Consider the following 24,099-nt stretch of genomic DNA (forward strand, 5'->3'; position numbering starts at 1 on the left):
ACGCGGGCGGGGAAGAAGGCGAACCAGAGGCGGCCAACCTTCGGCGCGGGTCGGGACGGACCTGCGGAGGCGCGGAAGAGCGGAAGCGGACACCTGCCTGTTACAGACGCGGCCTGGGCTGCAGCGCGAGAGCGGTGCAGAGGCACTGGCAGATGAGTGGAGCCTTCCTTCTGCTTCTTCGCTGCTGCGTGTCGCCCCGTGCTAGCGCCACAGACACTGGACCTCGGAGCTGGCAGGCCCTCACAGCGACGCAGTGAGTACCCTCCCCCCCCAACATCGACTGCCAGCGGAAGACTGCGGAGGCGCTGCCGGGACACGACCGCCCACGGTAGCTACCTGAACTCCCTCACGCCTGCAGCTGCACTGCCCCGGGGGACGCCCCAGCAGCACTACTCGCCCTGGGGAGGCACGGCTGGTGCTTGGCACTGTCTGTTGGGTGGAGCCTTCTTCCTTCTGCCCCTCTGTCGCTGCACTCCGCCCCGCGTTGGCGCCATGGGCAGGGGACCTCGGAGCTCACGGACCCTTACAGCGACGCCATGAGTACCCGAATCGGGGAATACCCCTCCCCCCATCATAGAGGAGGTCACGGGCGGAGGGCCACGGAGACATTGCCAGGACGCCACCGCCCACGGTGGCTGCCTAAGCTCCCACGCGTCTGCCACAACGCTATCCTGGAGGGCACCCTAGCAGCCATACTTGCCCTGGTGGGACCCGACTGGCGCTTGAAGACGGTGAAAGTCTCCCACTCTCCAGGACTGGGCTGGCGCTCCACCCTCCTGCATCCTGGGACCAACTGCGCTGCAAACCCCCCGGGTGCCTGACTGGGGCGCACGCTACGGAACCACAAGGTGGGGGCTGGGAGAGTGGATGCACCCACGAGGCTCCCGCACCACGCCACGGACAGGAGGCATTGGAGAACTGCTATGACGGCGCTACTAGCCTGCTTGGCCTGATGCACCTGAGACACAACCCGAGACCTTGCCTACCCCCCCTGGGCCCTCACGATCGAAAGCGAAAATCGCCTCTGCTGCTGCCCACGCATGCAGCTTGCCCCATGTCTGGCGGGGTGAAGACACGCACCGGAACGGGGGGCATGTCGGTGAAGGGGAAGACGGCGAAAACACCTTCCAAAATGGACGCCGACCACGTGGCGTCGAAGCTAGACTCCGTCCTGGCAGCTATGGAAAGGATGGAGGAATCTCTTCAGCAGACACGCACCTCTTTGGAAACCAGGATAGACGGTGTGGTGATTGATATAACGCATCTCAGAGCCGATCACAAGAAATTGCAGGAACGCACCACTGCGCTGGAAGATGCGGTGACAATCATGGAAGTCGGACAAGCACATACAGGACCTCCTTAACAGGGTGGAGTTTCTAGAGGATCGCGCAGAGGATGCAGAAGGGAGGGCGAGAAGGAACAATATCCGCTTGGTGGGCATTCCCGAGAAATGGGAAGGAATGGACCCCACGCAGAGAGTGGAGGACTGGCTCCGTGAACTACTGCCGGAGGGAGTGCTGTCACCCCACTTTGTGGTGGAACGTGCCCACCGAGTGCCCACGAAGCCCCTAGCCACTGGCTCGAACCCCAGACCAATAATCCTCCGAGTCCTCAATTACAGAGACCGCGACACGGTCTTGCGGGAAGCCAGGAAACTAGGCGAGATCAGGATTGACAACACCACAGTGATGTTCTTTCCGGACTATACTGTGCAAGTCCAAAGGCAAAGACACTCCTTCCTGGAAGTGAAAAGACGATTGCGGCAAGCTGGACTTAAATACTCGCTTCTCTTCCCTGCCAAGCTACAGGTGGTAGCGAAAGACAAGACGCACTTTTTTACAGACTCTGCTGAGGTCGAGGCCTGGCTAGATGAGAACATGCCGGATGTACCCAGACGGGCGCAAGGGACTGCTACCACAGAACGCCCGCGTGGGGCGCGGAGGCGCCGCCGACGAAGAGCTCCCACGCCTACTAGGTCAGGAGAACCTCCAGCTCACTCTCCAACTGCACGTGAGATGATGCGGGAACAACGGGACGCCCTCCGCAAGGTAGTGGAAATCAGCAGCTCCCCGGCCCCATCCCCTGCCCCGGACACAACTCCAACGCCCCTACAGAGCGATGATGAGGCAATTTATGGCCTACAAGACTCCCAACACACCGACGACTTACCGGACGTCGCACCGCAAACTGTGGACTTGTTTGGCTGAGACACCCACGCAGAATCCAATTCCCTCGCGATGGAAACGACATACCTGCGCGGAGGCTTTGCAGGCCTCCATTGTGTGAGGAGAACTAAGCAGCTTTCCTTTGCTGGATCCTGCTCACTTTGGGACACAGAACACCGACCAGGTATTGTGCTTATTATGTACCCATGACCCAGTCACTTACTATTGAATACTGGCCACCTGATAGGCGGCTACACATGAGCTGACCAGAGACAGCCTGACTACCTGGGGCGGGAGCTCGCCCACCCACGGGAGCCCCGCTCTTCCGCCTCGATGCCAAGCGAGCCGCTGTAGCTACGCGGAACGACGAGATTTGGGCGATCGCCAGACGGCAATGGCCTCCTGACCCTGCCCGGGAGGGATGCTACATCCACTATGGATAATACTGTTATTTGAACTGTTATAGCTTAAGCCACAGAGCACCCCTTAGAACTGTATAGTTTACGAGCTCATACGAGCGTTTGGACGGCGACATGTTTTGTAGCCGACCTTTTGGCATTTCAGGTTATGTAGCCATGTTGAGGCCACGTGTTTCCATCCCTTTCCCTACCCACTTCCTTATCCGGAGATCACCACGCACAGCACTGACACTATGGGGCACTTTTGTATTGGGGAGGAGGCTCTGGGCCGGGCGGGGGGCACTGCTTGGGGGCCTGGGGGTGGGGGGGGTGGGGAGGACATACACCCAGTGGTACAATGACTGAGACACGAATTTGCACTTGGAACATTAGGGGGATGCATACACCAGCTCGGCGTTACCAGATTTACTCATACTTGAAGCGCCATAAGATAGGCATAGCACTGCTACAGGAAACACACTTGACCGAGGCAGAGGTCCGGGCACTACACCGCAAGTGGCGCGGACAGCTCTACGCCACGTCCTATTCCTCATATGCCCGCGGTGCACTGATATGGGTCCGCCCTGGGATCCCCTGGACGACTACAGACACTACAATAGATCGGGAGGGTAGGTACGTTGCGATACAGGGCAGACTCGATGGGCGCCAGATGGTGCTGGCATCACTGTACGCTCCAAACACTGACCAGGGTGGCTTCCTGGCACGCCTCTCTACGGTAATGGCGACCTGGCACGCGACCCCCTGGCTCCTGGGTGGAGATTACAATTGCACGCTCGATGCTGCGCTGGATCGCTCCTCCCTACCCCCGGTTGGCGCTACGACACGCGGAGCCACGAAGGCACTGCTGGAGTGGGCCGAGCAATGGGACCTCCATGATGTTTGGAGATCACACAACCCTGGGACGCGAATCTACTCCTACTATTCAGGCGCCCACGACTTACATGTCCGCCTAGATAGATTCATGTCCACTACTGACCTCCTACCCCTTGTGACTGACACACTATACATGGGCCGCACGCACTCTGACCACAATCCGCACTTTCTAACCATGGCCTGGGACCAACCACACCCTCCCGTCCCCACCTGGAGACTGCAACCGGCGATGCTATTGGACGCGACTTTTCGCGAATCCCTTCTAACACGTATTGCTCAATATTTCGAGGACAACGCAGGCACGGCGTCCTCCCCACAGGTCGAGTGGGATGCTTTCAAGGTGGTGGTCCGGGGCCACTGCTTGAGAACACAGGGACACATGAGACAACAATTAGAGAGCGAGCTCACCAGATTAGAGACTACTCTACTCGAGAGGGAGGGGGAGGCCGCTGAGGGTAGCGCTGACTCGCTACAGGAGGCGCACGCAGAACACGCGGGCCTCTTGGAGCGACTTCGCGACATTAACTACGCAGCACACTCGGCGAGGACACATCACATGAGTGACAGACCTGGCAAGTTACTGGCCTGGCTGATATCACAAGAGACGCGCTCAACCCCAGTGGTAGCGATACAAGTGGAGGGGAGGGGCCTACTATACTCGCAGCGCCAGATCCATGACGCATTCACCACACACTATACCGCACTGTATCGCTCACGATTACCTCACCGTGCCCCAACATTACTGGCTATCTTGCCCCCCTGCCAATGCCGCAACTGACTGCTGCGCAACAGGACGAGCTGGGAGCCCAGCTTGATCCTGAAGAGATTTGCGATGCAAATTTTAACTTGTCTAATAGCAAATCCCCGGGCCCGGATGGGCTTCCAGCCGAATTTTATAAAGCAGGCTCGGCCATACTCATCCCTGAACTTCTGAGGATGTATGCTGCGGCCTTGGAGGACGCTGCCTTGCCCCCGACGTTAAATGAGGCGACCCTGATCTCCATTCCCAAACCGGACAAGGACTGCACACAAGTGGGATCTTATCGCCCGCTGGCGCTGCTCAATACAGACTACAAAATACTGGCCTCCACTCTAGCTCGGAGATTAGCCCCTTATGTGCCCCGACTGGTGCACCAGGATCAAAATGGCTTTGTCCCAACACGCCACACCTCCCACAATATCCGACGCCTATTCCGGGTGCAGGAGTATGCCACCCTGCCTAGAGCGGGGTGCTTGATATTGGACCTGGAAAAGGCTTTCGACTCGGTGGAGTGGCCGTACCTGGGAGCGGTATTGGAAAAGTTCCAGTTGGGTGGTGGATACGAGGCTATGGTGGACTTGCTTATAGCAGGCCGACAGTTCGGGTACGCACGAGTGCGCTGCTCTCGGACGCTATCCGAGTTTGCAGGGGCACTAGGCAGGGCTGCCCCTTGTCGCCTCTACTGTTCTCTCTAGCCATGGAGCCCCTGGCCGCGATACTTAGGACACAGGGGGCTGACTGGGGCATCCCGCTGGCAGACGGTCTCCATGCAGTGTCGCTGTACGCAGATGACCTACTGTTGTACGTCAGGGATATAACCAACATTCCAGCCTCTCTGGCTGACATCTTCCGAACTTTTGAGGAGATGTCGGGATTACGAGTCAACTGGTCCAAATCGGGGGCTTACTCCTTCCACCCAGATACGCCCCAGTGTGATGTGCAATTGGGCGGCGGCAGGCTACAGTGGTATCCCACCACGTTCCGCTACCTGGGGATACGCATCTACCGGACTCCACTGGATGTCCTGGAGGGGAACCTCCTAAGAGCAATTGCCTCGATTCGGGCGCAGATTGTGTTCTGGAACACCTTACCCCTTAATGTGCCAAGTCGGATAGCACTTATCAAAATGATAGTACTGCCTAGGCTGCTGTACTACTTCGCTAATATACCGACTTATGTGCCGAACAAAATCTTCCGTGACCTGGAAACCCTGCTGAGAAGCCTTATCTGGAACAGGGGCCGACCCAGGATAGCGCTGACTAAACTCTACATGCCGACGGAAATGGGAGGCTTGACGGTTCCCAACATGGAACTGTACTACCTTTCGGCACAGATGCAGTGGGTGTCGGAGTGGCTTAGCGGCAAACACCTTGAGGACACAGCTTCGGACGCTGCTGCCTGGACGCAAACGCAAATAAATACCCTGTTCCACCCGATATCCCGAACCCCCCGCCCCCCCCAGATATACTTGGCGGTGGCACGTAAATGTTTCCTGCGCTGTTTGAAACTCACCCGGGCTACAACACCATACGCCCCGACCATGCCCATTCTAGGCACCCCGAGCCCAACGGGAGCACTGACTGTGACTTGTCTGACTAGCTGGACTCAAGCAGGGGTGGATACCCTGGGCGACCTGTATGCTGAGGGAGCGCTACTCACCTTTGCGGACCTAGCTGCCGCCACAGAGCTCCCTGCTGGGCAGTTCCTGTTACATGCGTCCCTCTTGCGCACACTCACTACCTACTGGGGAGATGTAACGGAGGAACTACCGATGCACTGCTTTATACAGTACCTCCATGTTATGGGGACTGGCTCGCACATCATCCATTGGTTGGCGCAGGCTCTGCAGGCACACTCGCAGCCATCTGCGCAGCGGCTACGTGATGGGTGGGCGGCGGACAGAGGGCGGGCCTGGACCGACAAAGAATGGGCAATGATATTAGCCGGACCGACATATATCCCGCGCAGCCCCCGCTTCAAAATCATACAATTCTATATTCTACACCGCGCTTACCTGACGCCTGACAAGATAAATAGATACTTTGCCACCACAGATGCTGCCTGCCCGCGCTGCTCTCTGACTGGAGCAGACCTCTTACATATGCTGTGGCATTGCCCTGAACTACGCGCATACTGGAGCGAGGTCGTGACGCTCCTCACACGCGGCGCCGGAGAGCAAATACCACACACGTGGGAAGCATGCATCTTAGGATTGTATAAACGCACGAAACTCAACAAAGTGCGGACCCGCTTCTGGGACATGGGGCTCATAACGGCTAAACGCCCGATCACCAAGCACTGGAAGGCAGCGACCCCCCCCCATGTTCGTCATTGGCGCGCCTCCTTCACTAACTGGGCGCGAGCAGAGCGCACGGTCCTTCTTCGAGAAGAAACAGCGGGACTCCGCAAATTCCCTATCGCCCAGCCTTGGAGCGACCTCCTAAAGGCATTCCATCACGCCTGCCAGGAAAGGGGGGTCACATGAGACAAAAGGCATCATAGACATAGTGATACTAACCGACACTGAGAGCGAATGCAGCCCTGCACCCCTCCCCCCCACTGCCCACGCACCTCTCGCCGGTCGGGGACGTGCAACCCTGGGTGGGGATGCTACTGCCTCCCCTCTACACGTTGGACGCCTCTGGGACAATGAGTGCGCGCCGTTACCCTGGCCCTGACATACCTGTGCAGGCAATGGACACTGACACCAAAGGGGGAGCCGGCCCCCCCTTCCCCCCCCGCCCGCCCGTCCACCTGCAGGGGACAAATTACCACATGGATGGCCTGAGCCGCCACCCTGACCACCGCCGACTTACGCCCTGAACCTACATTGCAGATATTGCCAACATACTCTTGCATGAGACGGAGGACTCGCACCCCTCCCCCGCCACCATTCCCCCCTCTCTTCCCCCCCCCCCGCTCGGTTGTCCCTGTGCATTGCATGAAGCCTCGCTGGGCCCCACCTTCCAACAGATGCCCCACATCGGAACCTGCAATGATCTCCCCCCCTCTCCCCTCCCCTACTATTAACACTTTCCTGACCCCCGGTTTTCCCAGCCACTATATTGGCGTAGGGAACAGTTTGTTTACTGGTCAAGTTCCCTGACCGGACCCATTTTCCTTGGTTTCACTGAAGACACAAGAGATGACACGTTACTAACAGGAGACAATCCCTCGGGACCTCATGCCACCTGCGAATTGCGGAGACGCGATGCCACTCACACACTGCAAGAGGTACACATAGACACCTGGCTACACACGTGTTGCACAGGGATAGGACACTCTGTTTATTGGACGCTGACATGTCCCTAGCGCCCTCCCAGTGATGTAACTGGGAGGCCACACAGGTACCCTACTGCTCAGTAACTTGAACCCTACCCAACATGGCTGCGGACTAACCCTGCTGACTACACCTGCTCACTCCTATGCCTCAGTGAGCTATACTGATACACACACTGCCAATACAAGAGCAGCAACACTGACTCAGCATTGGAGACGCATATATAACCGACTCCCCACCCCATTTCTGACTACCCACAGCTGACTCACACACGACCTATGGGACTTTGGGAAGTTACACTCATGAGGCAAACGCTGGGTGACCATTGCGACATGATTCTTGAAGATAAAATGTAAAACCATGAGATCTACTGTTAACGTCATTAGTAAACAGATGGTTATACAAGCTGTCATTTGGAACTCGCCGCCGGACCCCCGGGTTGTCGGCTGACTGGCTGTGTCCTCCTGTTCAGAACCAAACAAACTACTGTATACTCACACAGTCTTTGCGGAGATATGAGCTGTGATTTGTATGATAACCACATACTGCATAATAAAGATCTTTTAAAAACCAAAAAAAAAAAAAATAATGAGTTGTACCGCCGAGTGGTCAGAGATGTGGGCTGGGAGTGGTTCCACCTTTTCCGTTTGTTCTACCAGGCTCCTACTGATAAGGAAAAAATCTATTCTAGATGCATGTCTTAATCTTTTGTTTTTGTAGATGAATCGGTGATTTCTATTTCCTTTTTGGTTCCATACGTCCACAATGCCAAGGTCTTTCATACATCGCCCCACCCATTCTCTCATTTTTGGTAGGTTGGTGAGATTCTTTGCAGGGTGTCGGTCTTCTGAGGGGTTTAATATGATGTTAAAATCTATTATCGGAGTATTAGTTACTAGGAGGTTGGCATATATCTTCTGAAGTGGTTCAGGGTCATCTGTATTTGGACCATAATAGCCCACCAGTGTATATGTGTTGTTATAAATTCTTGCCGTCACGATGGCCCATCTGCCCTTTCTGTCGATTTCAGTTTTTCCGATCACCGCTTTCAGAGATTTTTTAAAGATGATTGCATCGCCCTTTACGTTGCAGTTTTGATTTGCACAAATACAATGATCTATCTAACCCTCAGTTTTGCAAATCCGTTCCCACTCCTCTTTTGTTAAGTGTGATTCCTGGACTAGAATTACTTCACTATTACAGATTTTTATGTACTCTAATATCTTCATTCTCTGTGATTTAATCCTCAGCTCGTTCGTATTCCACGGTAAGATTTTAAGTTATTTTCCAACGCACTTACCGATAGCCATCACCTTTGATCTGGTCTTTGTATCTTTTGACTGGGCCTTCATACTCCTCAGGTATTACTTTTAGTACTTCTTTTTTTATTTTAATTTTTTTACCCATTTGCTCACCACCTTGTACTTTATTTTTTTATTTTTTAGAATTTTCTGGTGAGCTTGTGTGTGTTGTCTTCCCCCCAACCCTGGAGGAGCCTCCCTTGTCTTCTTCTTTCTGGGCATTGAAACTGCCCTTTCTAGCTCCTTGCCTTTGGTTTTTCTTTTCTTTACCCACTGGTATTTCGGCCCCTTTTTTTTTTTTTTTTTTTTGGGAGGCGTGTACTTTACTTCCTATTTAGAAAGGGATTGATCTTCCTGTTGGGTCTTGAATTGCTCTATTAGCCTTTCCACTTCTTTCGAGTCTCTTATGTTAAACATTTTATTGTTCCACATGATTTTGAGTAACGCTGGAAAGCGCCTCTGGACATTCGCCCCGAGCGCCCTCTGTTGAGGCATATGTTGGCCCAGCTCCCATTGTCTGTCTTGTGTCGTTGTAGAAAGATACGATCTGATTTTACAGGACCAGTCGTCCTTTGTGTGAGATACAGCTTTTAGGCCTTCACTAAGTATTTTGTTCTTTCAGTGAGTATGTCAAGAAGTTAATCACGACTTTCCTCAGGTTTTTTCTAAACTTCCCCTTTCTAAAGGGTTCCCGGTGTACCCTTTGGATGTCTTCGTTTAGATTAACCGATTTGGCCCAGGGGATTTTTTTCTTCAAGTAGCTGGATTATCAATCCTTTTATGTCTTCTCCTTCAATTCCCTCCGGAATGTTCAGGATTTTAATATTGTTTCTCCTGGCGTGGTTTTCCAGGGATTCCATCCTTTCGCAGATCTCAGCTTCCCTGGTTTTTAGTTTAGTTATTTCCTTGTGGTTTGCTTCAGTTTTCTTGTTTAGTACTTCTACTTCGCCTTCAACATGTGTCACCCTGTCGATGAGAGCATTTATTTTCTGGTCAAGGACCTCGCACACTTCTTGTATTTTGGACTGTTTTTTCTCTGAGATTGCGAATTTATTTCTCAGCTCTTTCATCATCTCCTCGAGAAGATTCTCGATGATGTTAAAACTATTGGCATCTGCAGCATTAGCAGCGGAGGTAGGGGGTGCCGGCGGTGTTTGTACTTGTCTCTGTGGGCTTTTTTCCAAATCTATCCTTGTCGCTCCAGGTCAATGCTCAGTTTCTACTTCTGCCTCTGTTTCTATTTCGTCGGTAGAGAGGGCCTGATATTTATTGCTGATGGTTAAGTCGAGTATTCCTTCGCTCTGTTTGCGCTGTTTCTGGTTATCCGCCATTTTGAGGTTTTGGGCCCCTCTTGGGGTGGGTAAGTCTAGATATGGAGTGACTCCTTTCCGTACTTTCTCAGAGATAGATTTCTTATCCTTATCCTGAACTTTGAAATAGGACCTGAGCGATGGGGTAATCTTTAAAGCGTTGCGCCCCGTTGATTTCAGGCTTGCTCTGGATTGTGGAGTTTGCCCTCTGGAGGAAGCGCTGGCTGGCGACTAGCTCTTTCCTTTAAGTTGAGTACTGGCTTTTATCTGTGAAGTTTTGCTTATTAAAGTGTACCCCTCTCTCCCCTCAATTGTTTCTGCTGAGCGGCTGAGGGCTCTGAGGGGCCTTAATGTTTTCTAGCTTATGTAGTGTTGACAGGGTTATTCCTAAGTTTTCTGAGAAAGGCTGACCCCCCTCGGGTTTCCGCCAGTAGGGAAGAGTAAGTTGTATAAAGAGGTTTTTGGGCTCACCGAGTTAAATAGATATTGTTGCTGTGTTGCTTTCCCCCCAGCACCGCCGTGTATAGCTTGTGATGCACAACTCCCGCTTCCGCTTCTTTCTTTTTCTGCTGCCACCTCCTTACTGCGAAAGGTTAGTCTGCATCCGGCGCTCCTGTTGGTGCGGCGCACTTTCACTGATTGTGCCCACACTCCGAGTGAGTGGGGAGCTGCTGCGCTGGGCTCCGTCTTCTCAAATTGGGGGTAACTGCTAAGCTGCTGCTATGCTCTCTTGCCTCTTTTGCACTCTTTTGCACTACCGCTGTGCTTGCTTTGCTTTGCTTCGCTTTGCTTTGCTGCACTACTCATTCACTACAGGGACCGTTTGGTGGGCTACTGATGCTGATGCTTAGATTTTGCTGCCTGATGTTTGGTTCTTGTTGCTTGGCCTGGCAGTTCCGTGCCCCTTGCTCTCAGTCTTAGTCCTGCCCCTACTTGTCTTCTTGCCTCAGTCCAGCCCCTGCTTGTCTTCTTGTCTTCTGGCCCTTGCCTCTCCCCCTTGCCTCTTGCCTCTTGCCGCGACCTCACCTCAACTCACCGTCCTCACCGTCCCCCTTCCGCTCTTCTGCCAGCTGATGCATGTCAGTGCGAGGGGTCCGAGTTTTTAGAGCAAAGTTTTAGTTTTAGAGCTCTTGATCCCCCCCGAGCCGATCCGCTGCTGCACCGCTGCCTGCTTCTTCCCCCACAGCTCACCCGGTCGCTGGCTTTCACTCACCCAATGCTCGGCGCCTCAGTGTGTACGGGGTGACGGCACTCCACTTGCTTCCCTTAGCCGCCGGTCGGGCCGCAGTCAACATTGCGGAGCCCAGAGAGCGGGGAGCAGAGCGTAGAAAGGAAAGCTGATCACGGAGCCTGCTTGCCTGCTTGCCTGCTTTGGCCCCGTACTGGTCTGAACTGTTGCGGGACAGTCTTTGAAACAAGTGAGGAAACTGACACCGGAGGAGCCAGAGTGCGCAGAGCAGGGAGCAGGGAGCGCAGGTCACTCACCGATGTAGACGTCTCAAGGGTGAAGGGTGAAGAAACGGAGACGAGCTCAGGTTGGCTGATAGAGCTTGTTTTGGGTTGCTGGGTTTCCGTGTAGTCTCCGTGCGCCTTGAGACCTCTTTGGTGATAAGTGCGCTATTTTTCAATTGTTTGTCCGCCTGAAAACGTCGTCCACTGGAAGGGAGTTCTGCATCCCCAGAGGAACCCGTAGCTGACAAACTCTACCTTCTTCTTTCTTCAACCTCGCCAGACCCGCTTCCCGGGTCCCGCAGCGCCTCGCGCTCCAGAGGCTGCAGACATTGTGGGAGCTCAGGACAGGAGGCGCGGGCAGGTGAGAAAGCCGGCGGGGCTGCGAGCACGCAGGCAGGGACTCCAGTGACCAGGAGCCCCTGCGCGCCCATGCAACACACCTGGGCTGCTCTCCCCGCTGGCCACACCCCCCTGAACACCTACCAATTGGCAAATAACAATAGGGTATATCATTGACGTTGTTCCCCGCAGAGCGGGAGCGTGCCCGGGAGAAGCCCGGGACAAGGGCGGGACCGTCTGTGGCCGTCCGGGGCCAATTGAGGCCGGGCTGGGCCGGGTCATTGCCATTTGTATTTAATTACTGTCCACTGCTCTATAGCCTTGCAGTATTGTACTTAGAGTGTTATCTGTGCCAGCGGGCATACCCAGCCTAGTCTAGCTATGACTCATTCTCCCCTCTCGGGTGTGGGTGTTTCTGTACACGGCCCACTTGATAAATTTTGTAAGAAAACTGTAAAGGAAGTAGATATGGAACTTCTCCTTGCAGAGAGAAGAGCTGAGCGCCGACGCTCAATTGAGCATCTAAAGACAATTCTGCTGCCTACCCTACGAGACCCAAATTACACACAAGAAACGGCTGTCCATGGTCTGAGTTTTACTGAAGATGATGTAACTGACATTGATCAAATCCCCAGCATATTTAGGTTTCCAATTATATCTCCACCATATGTTAGTGCTACTAGCGAAGGCCATATTGATTGTCCCCCTACTGATCACTCTAGCCTTATCGATTTAAATACCCCTGTTGTCCAGATTATGGAATGTAATCCTTATCCAACGCCGACCAACCGGTCATTAGACTGTGTAGATTCTGGAGAGATTCTGCTTCCAACCAGTGTCTGTGACGCTGGAGTTAAGCCTGCTAAGGCTAATAGGGTTGTGCGATCACCACCAAGGAAAAGAAGGAGAAAGGGTGGGGTAAAAAGGAAAGGCCTAAGTCGACAATCGCCTCTCCCGTCCCTACTTAAACCAAACACTGAGCAATCAGTCCCACCCAATGTTGAGACACTGTTGGTTGATATACATGATTTGGTTACCCCTGAGATTGTCATTGAAGGGTTTAATGAGGCGTCTTATGCCATCCTAGAGAAGCTTATCAAATCATATATGTTACCATTGTTGGAGCGTGTTAGGATAATGGGTGACAAAATGGATCGCCTACTGGCGTCTGTTGAGCTAACACACCCCCCTAGCTCAGACAAGGAATCTGGTCTACCCATTAAACCACATGGTACAAACCTTGTTGCTGGCAATACAAATACTATCTCTAGCCAACAACCCAAAAATATAAATAATGTAGGCAATAACTCAATTAAAACATCGGCTTTGGCTGTCAATCCCCCCCGAGCAGTTAGCTCTGCCAAAGTGAACCCCGCGGTGGCTTCCAAAAAACCACCTACTAAGGGAGTAATGCCACAGGTAAAGAATGGGGTGGGTAAATCCGTTAACATCAAAAACAGCAAATCCCTACCATGTAGAAATAATGTGGATTTGCCTCCCGATTCAATGAACTACGTAATTGTAATGACGGGTGTGCCACCAATTTCTGAGGGGGATCGGGAAAATAATGTAAGTTTAAAAAATAAAGTCATTTTCTGGCTGAAAACTAATAGACCCCTTCCTGTTTACCTCGATGGGGATATTGTTACGGTCAGAAGATGTAAGTGGGTGGGGGTCCGCCCCAAGGACATAGAGGGGGATATAGTGATTATCAACTTCAGGGACCATAGAGTAGTATCCCATCTCTCAGACTGGTATGTGGGAAGTTATGAGGGAGGGATCTCCACGAGGAACCTCAGCTATTTTTATCCTGAGACCCTGATTAATCCAACTGCTCAACCTCCCTCTAAAAATGCCAAAAGTTCCTTTAACTGGTCCAACTTTACTTCTAGCTTTTATGGACCACAATTTAACCCTGAAGCACGGTATCGCTCCTACATTCAATCTAGTTATAATAGTTCCTTACGAACACCGGGCTGGGCCAAGGTTAAGCCACAGCCTTTTGGTTACCCAGCCTTATCGGATCTTCCACACTCTAACAGGAATTTGTACCCTCTGGCTCCCTCCACTCCTGTTCTTTCACATTTCCAACAGCCCCCTAGTTTTTATCCAGCTTGTAATTATCCAAATAAGCCCACTCAACCCAACGAGTATTGGAACATCCCGCTGAGGAACCTTTATGACCCCTTATCAGGGCTGGCGTCTAATGATTGACCAGCATTTCCAACAAGGGTCAATGAGTATAACTTTGTTTGTATGGGTGTTGGAGATGCCCTGGGCAACCCACTGTGTATTGACAAAGGTCCTGAGGACCAGCTTGATCATTGTATGAAAGGGGGCACGGTCCACTCAAGAGAGTCAGATGAATTGGCTATGGTACCCACTTCAGTGTTCCCCAAGGACATCACCACTGAGAGTGTTAATTTTGAGCCAATTACTCAGGCTGGGTCATTGAGTATGGCTATGGAAGGTATGAATAAAGCTGCCCCTGTGCATAAAGAACCCTTTCCCCAGTCTAACGAATCCAACCCTCGAGACATAACTAATTCATGCGACCGAGTATGTATAAAGGGCACCATTTTGGGATGTTGGAATATAGCGGGAATTGAATCACGTATTTGTATTCCCGATTGGGTTGACTTTATCCGCCGAGGCAATATCTGGTCTTTTCAAGAAACCTGGGCAACCTCATCAGTGTTTCTCTCAGGTTACTTGAATTTTAACAAACCAGCCATTAGAAGTCATAGAGGCAGAGCTATGGGGGGCTTAACAATTTGGGTTCGCCAATTTGAAGGTGTGTCTGTTAAGGAAGTTTTTATTGATTGTCCAGATATATTGATAGTTAGTATCAAATCCAAACGTGGGATGGATATACTGCTGATCAATATATATGCTAGAGGTACCCCGGGTGGCAGAGTTTCAACCACCCTTCTTTGTTTGGATGACTTTTTAAGTATTACCTCAGAAGTTGGTCATGTGGTTGTTATGGGCGACCTAAATACCTGTTTTGAACCTTTGAGTCCTGATGATGGTTTACTAACAGAGGCAGAGGATCTGGTCTGGGGGGTTCCACAGTTAGACATAGCTCCAATTATTAAGTGGTCCCAAGCAGCTACATTTATCAAAGGTCTTTGTCTGAACTGGGGGTTACGTGCCCTTAACGGACGAGCAAGCTCAGATAGGATGGGTAAATATGCATTTACAAATGGTAGACATAGCAGTCGTATTGACTACAACCTAGTAGATATTAAACTGTGGCCAGTGGTATCGGACATGGAAGTTAAGCCACGACCGGAAAGTGACCATGAACCTTTGGTAGCGGAACTAAAGGATTTTAGTTTTGTAGGGCTGGTTTAACATCAGCAAAATTCTGTTCAGGAGGCTGTTGTACTTGCAAATGACATGAGGAGGGTTCGCTGGCCAAGGGTTTCTGTGGATGTGGAAGCACGAAAAAAGATCAGAGCCCTGGTCTCCAACTCACTGGTTGAAATTGATAAGTGCGATAACCAGGAAATGATCAACACAAACATTACAGACATCCACGCTAGTTTGTTTTTGTCTCTAAAGTCATTTTTTATTAAGTATGTTGCCAACAAGGGTAGAAGGAAGGTTAGGAAACCCGCCAACTGGTTCAATGACGAGTGCCGACAGACCCATGCGGATCTGTTTAAAGCTCTAAAACTAAAGATCCCGGCCCTAATTAAAGCACGTAGGAAGGCTTTTAAAGACGCTAAACGATCTGCTAAAGCTGATTGGGATGACGAACGCTGCACATCATTGGCTGAGGCCTGTGGCTCTAGGAACCTACAGCAGTTCTGGCACCTTCTCAAATGGGGTTTGTCACAGGATGATCGTCCAAGCTCGGCATCGGTTGAACAACAGAAATGGGTGTGCCACTTTGAGGAACAATTCAGATGCCGTAGCAATATGCAGGACTCCATTAGTTGGCCACTATCGGTAGACTCACTTGTGTTCTCGGCCAGAGAAGTTGAATTAGTCTTGAAAGCTATCCCTAGGGGAAAAGCGCCTGGTCCTGACTGCATACCAGCGGACTTATTCCAACAGGACCATGATCTCTGGGTACCATACGTAGTGCAGCTGGTAAATGCACTAGCCATGGGTGCTAGGGTACCTGACTCCTGGGCAGGCGCAGAAATTCTGCCTATTTTTAAGAAGGGTGATCGGTCGGTTCCATCCAACTACCGGCCGATCAGTCTTATTGACGCGGTACAGAAGATCATAACCCGTCTTGTTCTTACCAGGATTCAGGCTTGGATAGAGGAGTATAATATTCTTAATCCTCTTCAAGCTGGGTTTAGACCTCACGTGAGTACCCTAGATCAGGCATTCCGTTTCATGCTTTTGCATTGGAAGACGGTTACCTTGGGTAAAGGCAACTTCTACGCGGCCTTCGTGGATCTAAGGTCAGCTTTTGACCTTGTCCCGAGGGCCGGGTTGTGGAAATCCCTATTAGATATGGGCATGCCCTCTATCTTAGTACGACTTATAGTGAATCTACATGCTCATACCTTTGCTTTTGTGCGTTGGGGTAAACCGGGTGAGGTGACGGAGAATTTCCCAGTGGCCAAGGGTGTCAGGCAAGGATGTGTGCTGGCACCCACCCTGTTTTCTCTATATATAAATAGAGTTACTAAGTATTACGATAATTATCCCACGGATGCCCCAAGTCTGGCTGGAGCGAAAATCCCCCTGCTCATGTTCGCTGACGACACACTTCTGATCTCTCAAACCAGACAGGGCTTGCAGAAAGCTCTGTCGAGGTTTGAGTGTTTCTGCAGCGAACATGAGCTGGAGGTGAACGTGTCCAAAACCAAATTTATGGTTTTAAGAGGGCATAAACAAATTAATGCCAGGGTTACCATGGGGGAAACCCCCCTGGAGCAGACAAAGCATTTTACCTACTTGGGAGTTACCTTTAGTGAGACTCTGAGTTGGTCCCATCAGGTTGAGCTTATGACCATGAAGTACTTGCAGCTTGGTGGGGCACTGATTAAAGAACATAAAGGCTCCTTTACCAGGCCAATGTCTCCGCTTATTAAGATATATGGCGGTAAGATATTACCAGCAGTCCTATATGGGGCAGAACTATGGGGTGGTAGCAATTTGGACCCACTAAAACATGCCCAAAACAAATTTTTAAGAATGGCAACAAGTCTGCCTCAGTCATCACCACTGATTCCCCTTTTCTATGACTTAGGGTGTCAACCGGTGGAGGACCAAGCAAGACTTCGCCCTCTGACATTCTGGCGTCGTCTATGGACAACGCCGGAACTTCACTATTATGCAAAAGCCTGTCTGGAGGTTAAAAATTGCTTTGGTGCCACCAACATAGGTTGGTTTAGAGACCTTAAGGTTACACTAATAGCTCTGGGGTATGGAGACCTGTGGTCCGCCCCCGAGACAGCCAATTTCCCATCAAAAAAGATTTAAAGCGGTGCTATTGGGATTGGGTGACTCATAATAGGCATTCGAAAATGTGCTCTAGTAGTCTTACTGGCCTGTTTATTGTGTATAAGGACACGTCCCAGCTGGAAAGGTATTGGGACATTATAACAGAGCCCATGGACCGCAAATTATTCCACCAATTCAGATGCGGTTCACTTCCTCTTGGGGATTTTACTAAAAAGTGGGGAGCTGGCAGGTTGGGGCACTGTCCCAAGTGCCAAGGAGTAGGGGAAAGCTTGAATCACTTTTTGTATGTGTGTCCATTATATATTGCCCCTAGAGCTAAATGGCTTAGCCCGGTATGTAGAAACTTAGGCACTAGATCGGCTGGTGAAGCTAGCAGAATTTTAAAAACTAACCTAGACCCTGTAATTGTTGTGGGGGTTGCTAAATTTTTGGGGTGGGCCTGGCTGCTTAGAATTAGGTTTATTAAAAACAATCATATGGGGATTTAAAAGAAGTGATTGTCTATCAGCTAGGCCAAGTTTTCTGCTGATATATGTATGTATTTGAGCGTTACTGTAAATTCTGTAACTATCTAACAAGAAGCTGATTAGCATGTCAAGATTTAATACTTGTTTTAGATGTTTTTATATGTATAAATCGTATTTTATGTCTTTTATGATGAACTAATCGAATAAAGACTTCTTGAATTGATAAGTGCGCTATACAAGAGAATTTGACATTTGACATTTGACATTTGACATTTGACATTATGCTTGTCTGAGTTTTTTACCAACTTTCCCGATGTTCGTGGTTTGTCCCGGTGGGTGCTGTCAGCATTGCTGTATCATTAGGCAAGGATCTCACGACTGAGCTCTTCAGTCAACCGCCATCTTCCCCTCCCAAAATGACATATCCCCCACATCTGCATTTAATAGCAGACATGACAATGATTCTGCGTAAATTGGGAAAGATGGCGACTCCCATTGTTTGAGAGAGGGTAGATGGTGACCTCTTTTAGTCAAGATAGGGTCGGGGTCTACAAAGGATGGAGTAGGACCTTAGGGACTTTATGTCAAGTAATCAGTAAATTTAGTCTTTAATTCCCTGGTCACTTTTCATAGCCCCCATATTTCACTTGGAGCCTCTGTGTAACTGTACTTCACCCAGACATACAACCTTTTCATAACTTGTGAAGTCAGCAGTAGAGAGACACCAGGGGCAGTGTGCTCTTGTGCAGAACATGAATGTGTGTCCACTTTGTGCGCTCCCAGGGGAACAATGGTATTACAGAAGGGGCCAGAGATGTGTGTGCATCCCCATCTGTAATACCAGTAGCACTTGCACACATGTAGCACCAGTGCAATTTTGAGGGGCTGTTTCCTTATTTGTTGGAATCATTTTGCCTCTGCGCCAGTATCGTATTAGGGACATTGGTGCAAATGCAAACATGCCCTTGTGCTCTGAATGTGCACCACAAAAAAGGTTCTTAAAGGCAGCCCTCTGGAGGGGCGTAAGCGGGTCCCATGGAACACCCAGTTGTCCCCCTGCAGTCACTCACTGCACCTGCCTGCAAGAGGATCTCTCTCCCCTCTTCAAAGTTTGGGCAGCATGCCATGTGCACTGTGAAACACCGAGGGTCTTTGAATCAGCCACTCTGTATTTCACTTAAACGTGCTGCTCCGTGGGCAGTGCAAGTTTGCAGCTGCCCTGGGGGAAGCACATTGTAGGTAATACGGTGCACTGCCCCTGTTTGCGCCTGGTAGACCTTTTGAAAAATGCGCCAATGCTTTAACAGGTAAAGGGCACCATATAAGTCTTCCAAATCGTATTACCATGCATCTCATAAATTCAGCAGATTATTACATTCAAATAATCAGCACACTGCCCTTATAACCCTGTGGTAGAAATCGCAATGGAAAGATCAAAGACAGAAAATAAACACCACTCTTTAAAAGTCATATTATTTCTGCAGTCTGTGTTTTTTCTAACCCCAGGACCTTAGTAGCTTAGCTTTGGATTCATGGCAGAAGAGCCAATTATTGGGTGGAAGGGAAGAATAAATATCTCTCCCATTCCCAGAAGGAAGGAAGGGGAGAAAGGTGAGTTGCCCAGCTATGTGTCTTCTAGCATGCATTTGGGCTCTAGGCACTAGGACAGAACCGTCGCACATGACGAGATAGGAGGAGCAAATTTTTCAGGCTAAGCACAGGGAGCAGCCAAGGGTTTTACAGTGTAAAAATCATTTCACAACACTACAAGGTTATCTCCAGTGTTTTAACAGTGGTACACTCTGCTACTTGTTTGTTTATAATCCTTGAAGCACAGAAGACTACAACAAATGAAACATGCATTCTGTGAAATACTTATCTCTTAAACACCACTTTTTAAGATCAAATCACTTCTCATTGAGTTTTACACCATGTAACACAATCACTCACCTATGTGAAAAGGCTGGTGAGGAATTAAATATTCAGAGGTGATAGAAGAGAGGGGTGATAGTGGGGAATTTCAAAACGAGAAAGCGGGTAGAGAGAAAAGTAGTGGGGGGGAGGTGAGAGGGGATAGGTAGATGCACCCACAATGCAATATCGCAGGTTTCATCCAACTGCATTCTATAACAGGACTATGCTGTGTCTGTTGGGTCCACTGTAAGATGTAGCACACACTGGTACGCTGGGCAAGAGAGTTCTCAGAAGGTTGTGGACAAGAATTTCAAACAGGGGCCCATGACTTTTCAAACTTAGGAATAGTGTTTTTCACATTGGCCGTTAGCTTTACCATACTAATTAGGTCCCAGAGTTTTTGTAACCAATCAGTGTGCGTGAGTATTATGCCTGTACCCCATCTAGAGAGCAGGACCTGTTTCACCACACAGAGTGGTAGACTAATGTCTCTCCCCCACGAGAATCGTAAAGGATATGTCAGTGCGTTACGGAGACCCAAAAGGATGTAACTAGGAAAATGGTGTAAATCAATAGTAGACATCTGATCAATGTCTGTGAGTATGTCAGCCCAGTAACTGTTGTGTAGTTCCTAACAATTCATAGGATCTGCACGTTTAGACAACATAAACAAAGGGATTGGTGTCCAGACTGACACCTTTAAAGGAAATGTCAGCCTTTAGACCAGCTAGCTCAACTTGCCACCATAAGTCCCCTAACTTTAACAAAGAGCAAATAGCTTCTGGCAACTATCGAACATGACAAACCTTGATCCTTCAGGGATTGTGGAAAAAGTACAGTACCTTTCGCTCAGTCACTTTGTGCTCACTGGGTCTCAGAGAGATACACAGAATAAGCGAGGGGGAAGCTTTCAATAAACATTTATTGAACCAGCGTCATTCTAGTATAAAACATTGTTGCTGCGACAATCATTAGACAGAAACAGATATATACATTTACAAGCACCGACAGAGTGAATAAAAGGTAGAATTCTAGCATGGTGCTAAAACAGTAAATATATGTAGGCATATCGATACATGGCCGTAATTAAGCGTACTCCTGAGATGCGAACTCTATCTTAGTGTACTTAAGTGTACCTAGCATGTATTTTGGTGTAAATCCAAGAATATACTAGGAAAGAGCAAATCCCATTACTTGATGGGAGAGAACAAAAGACCCCGTCTTGGTCTTGCGTTGGACACCCCGCAAGGGATGTCAGACCTCTGTGTGCTGTAGCTTCCGCAGGCTGGGACCTCAGTGTCTAGTGTCAGCATGAAACTTCTCTTCTGTCTATCTAGTCTTGTTATGGTTCTTTCATACCACAAAGATAGCCTTGGGGTTCCTTACATGATCAATGTCATGTGAATACGATTATGCAAATGAGCCTAGAACAATACCTGCAATTATGCAAAGTAGTTATTTTGCCTTGGGATGAAGATGACCATGACTTTTATGCAGAATGTGTTGATGCTGGTATATACGTTGTGTGCAGGGACTTTTCTAAAATTCCTCATGTATAATAAATGAGGCTTGTTTCCAGGAAACTGGTCGACATTTATTCAGCACATAACTGGGTAAAAGGTCAAAGCTAGAAAAGTTATGCAGACCAAATGCAGGCAAAAGGTTGTGTAACTACCCAGGCCTAGAATGGGGTACATTGGGGTACTCGACACCCAATCCTCATCCAAAGCACGATACGGTCAACCAATGTTAAAATATGCCTGTTTAAAAAGTATAAAATCATTGTTATAAAACAAGTATAAAAAAAAATCAAAAAACATGGCATATGTTAATAAATAACGCTAACATAATTGACGATACAGCACTTCGGGTCAGAAGCCCCATCAGCGGCTTCATTGTAAACGCTTCTGCGTGACACATCTCTGATCCAGGACCTCGCATCACAGCCTACAGCTTCTGCTGAACTGCCCTTGCCCGATGCATCTGAAATGCATGATCTTGCAATGCTCCGCAATCAGGATTAAAGATATTTTTTTCAGCATCCTCAAGTTTTTCCCTGTACCCGGTCCCTGCTCCATCAGTGTTGGCTTGACCTTGTGACATCCTTAGAACCAACAAAAATATTTATTACATTTCACTCTATTTTTCTTAATTGGTGTGGGATTTGCATGTGTTGTGTTTTCACTTTGTTACTGCTTAAGTGCTGCATAAATACCTTAAATATGACATCTAAGATAAGACTGGCTGCTTTTGTGCGAAGCTACCGAGAGTTGAGCACAGGTTAATTTGGGCTATGACTGTGTTTCGCCCTGACAAGAACTGTGGTTGCTGCTTCAGTAGAGTTTCACCTCCTCAACCAGTAACCCAATTTCCTACAGGAGTATATCTGTTGAGGGAGAAAGTTAGTAATAATTTTGTTTGATTTAGGCAGTGCAGGGAACTGTGTGTGACCTGCATGTTCAAATCACAGTATAGCTCAATTTCCTTTTTAACTCTAAGGTTGACAAAATTGTTACTATTAACTTGAGTAAAATTAACATATATATAATACAGTATAGGTGCCTATTAAAAACCTAATTGATGTGTGCAGTTTATTAAGGGGCACTACTTAATGACAGTTATCATAAGAAAAGTTAAACTCTATTCTAAGGTCTAATATGAGAGTGTCCTACTTTTCGGAGCATTTTTGTCAAATGTCAATTCAGAAAGAAAATCACCTCTCAACCTGAGAAAATGTATAGTCTTGCATGTCAAAGTCACGTCCATTTTAGGTCTTCTCGAGTTTGTTTTGAAGGAGCCCTCTTGAAAAATCAATGTAAGATAAAATGAAGAGGCTTTCTTCACTGAATGTGGTCAAGTTGTGACAGCATGAAGTCATACTAGGAACCTTAGGCCAAATCTGAGGCACATCTCTTTTTTCGCAAATTTGAAAGACAGTAGTTTTTCTGTAGATTTCCAACCTTCAGAGGGTAGTCAGATTAAACAACCCCACATTAGTACTGACACAGTACCTATCTGAACAGTGGCGTAGCTAGACCTTTTGCCGCCCATTGCGGTCCCTGCGATGGCCGCAAGTAAGAGCTGGGGGAGGGGATTTGTGCTGGCGATCCCTGCTTTTGCTGCCCCGCGAAGGCCACAGGTAATGGCGGGGGTGGGCGCCACCCCCAAAATCTATGCCGCCCGGGGCTGACCACCCCACTACGCCACTCTGTCTGAGGCTAAAGAAAGATTCCTAAAGGTAAGTCCGGAAACGCATAGGCGGGCGCATGTTGTGAAGACATAGGAGTGTTAATGCTGCTATTTAACCAGGAAGGGCTGAGGCTTCAGATGGTAAGCATATCACGATGCAGAAAATGAACAATTTCTACAAACTGAGGAATTTAGTTTCCTGTGATGTCCATCTGGCACTTCCCACAAAAGTAATTGCTGGCATGTGATTCACAAAGAAAACAAATGACTCCTATATCTGGCAGCTGCAAACATACCGAGAAAGACATCACACTGCTCATCTTTTTCCAAGTGTTCTAGCAGTGGCAGTTAAAAAGTCAATGCATCATTTTGAACCACTTTTCCTAAAACCATATTGCTAAATTGAATGATAAAAGATGGCTCCATTCCAGTAATGTATAAACTTGAACGACATTATCGACCAATGCAGAATATTTCCTCTAAAATTGGTATATGAACTTGTTTTCTTCACGTCATTACCAATTTCCCATCAGTCATGTTTACAATGTGAATGTCAGGCTTGCACAAGGGGCTGGATTGGCCCCACTGGAAACTAAATTCTACCATTTATTCACAGAACAGGTACAGCATGCGCAGTGGCAGTGCACGCTTCCACGCTGCTCCACCAATGTGGCCCAGCCCTGTTCTGGAGAGACCGCATTTATAGGTGAGAGGCCTATTCCATCCATTTCATTTTCTTGCCTCTCAGCTGGGGCAGTTATCTACGGTGTCCTAACTATAAGGATGATATTTATTGTAGGCCGTCGCCCAGCTGTGAAATCACTTCAGATTGGCGTGATGTCAGCAGCACAATCTCTGCTGTCTTGTTCTGGATTCGAAAAGGCAACTACAATTCTTTGATTTTATCCTTCTTTTTTACAGAAAAGCCACGCGTGAATAACATCCTTACCTCTGCAACAGAGCCGTATGATCTGTCCTTCTCAAGGTCCTTTCAGAATCTTTCTCACCTTCCGCCATCTTACGAGTCGGCCGTCAAGACCAATTCAAGTAAATATTCTTCTCTGAAGAGATTAAGTAGGTGTTTATTCATTCCATTCCATTTTCCGTTTGTGGTAAACCTCCTAAGGTGTAGGCGTGATCACCAAATGTCTCTATCTTGTCTAGTCTTCGACGTGGTAGTAGAAGTGATGTCCTGTT

The 24,099-nt window shown here is 49.1% G+C and overlaps 1 protein-coding gene across 1 annotated transcript in view; it reads left to right on the forward strand.

Annotated features, from left to right (window-relative positions):
- SHISA6 (shisa family member 6) overlaps positions 1 to 24,099 on the forward strand; it is a 1,259,921-nt gene that overhangs the window by 1,086,236 nt on the left and 149,586 nt on the right. The window contains exon 6 of the mRNA XM_078654720.1: positions 23,824 to 23,976. Coding sequence (XP_078510846.1) covers positions 23,824 to 23,976 — 153 coding nt within the window. The remainder of the gene's footprint in view (positions 1 to 23,823; positions 23,977 to 24,099) is intronic.

The sequence above is a fragment of the Lissotriton helveticus genome, chromosome 7, assembly GCF_964261635.1.
Source record: "Lissotriton helveticus chromosome 7, aLisHel1.1, whole genome shotgun sequence".
Taxonomy (NCBI): domain Eukaryota; kingdom Metazoa; phylum Chordata; class Amphibia; order Caudata; family Salamandridae; genus Lissotriton; species Lissotriton helveticus.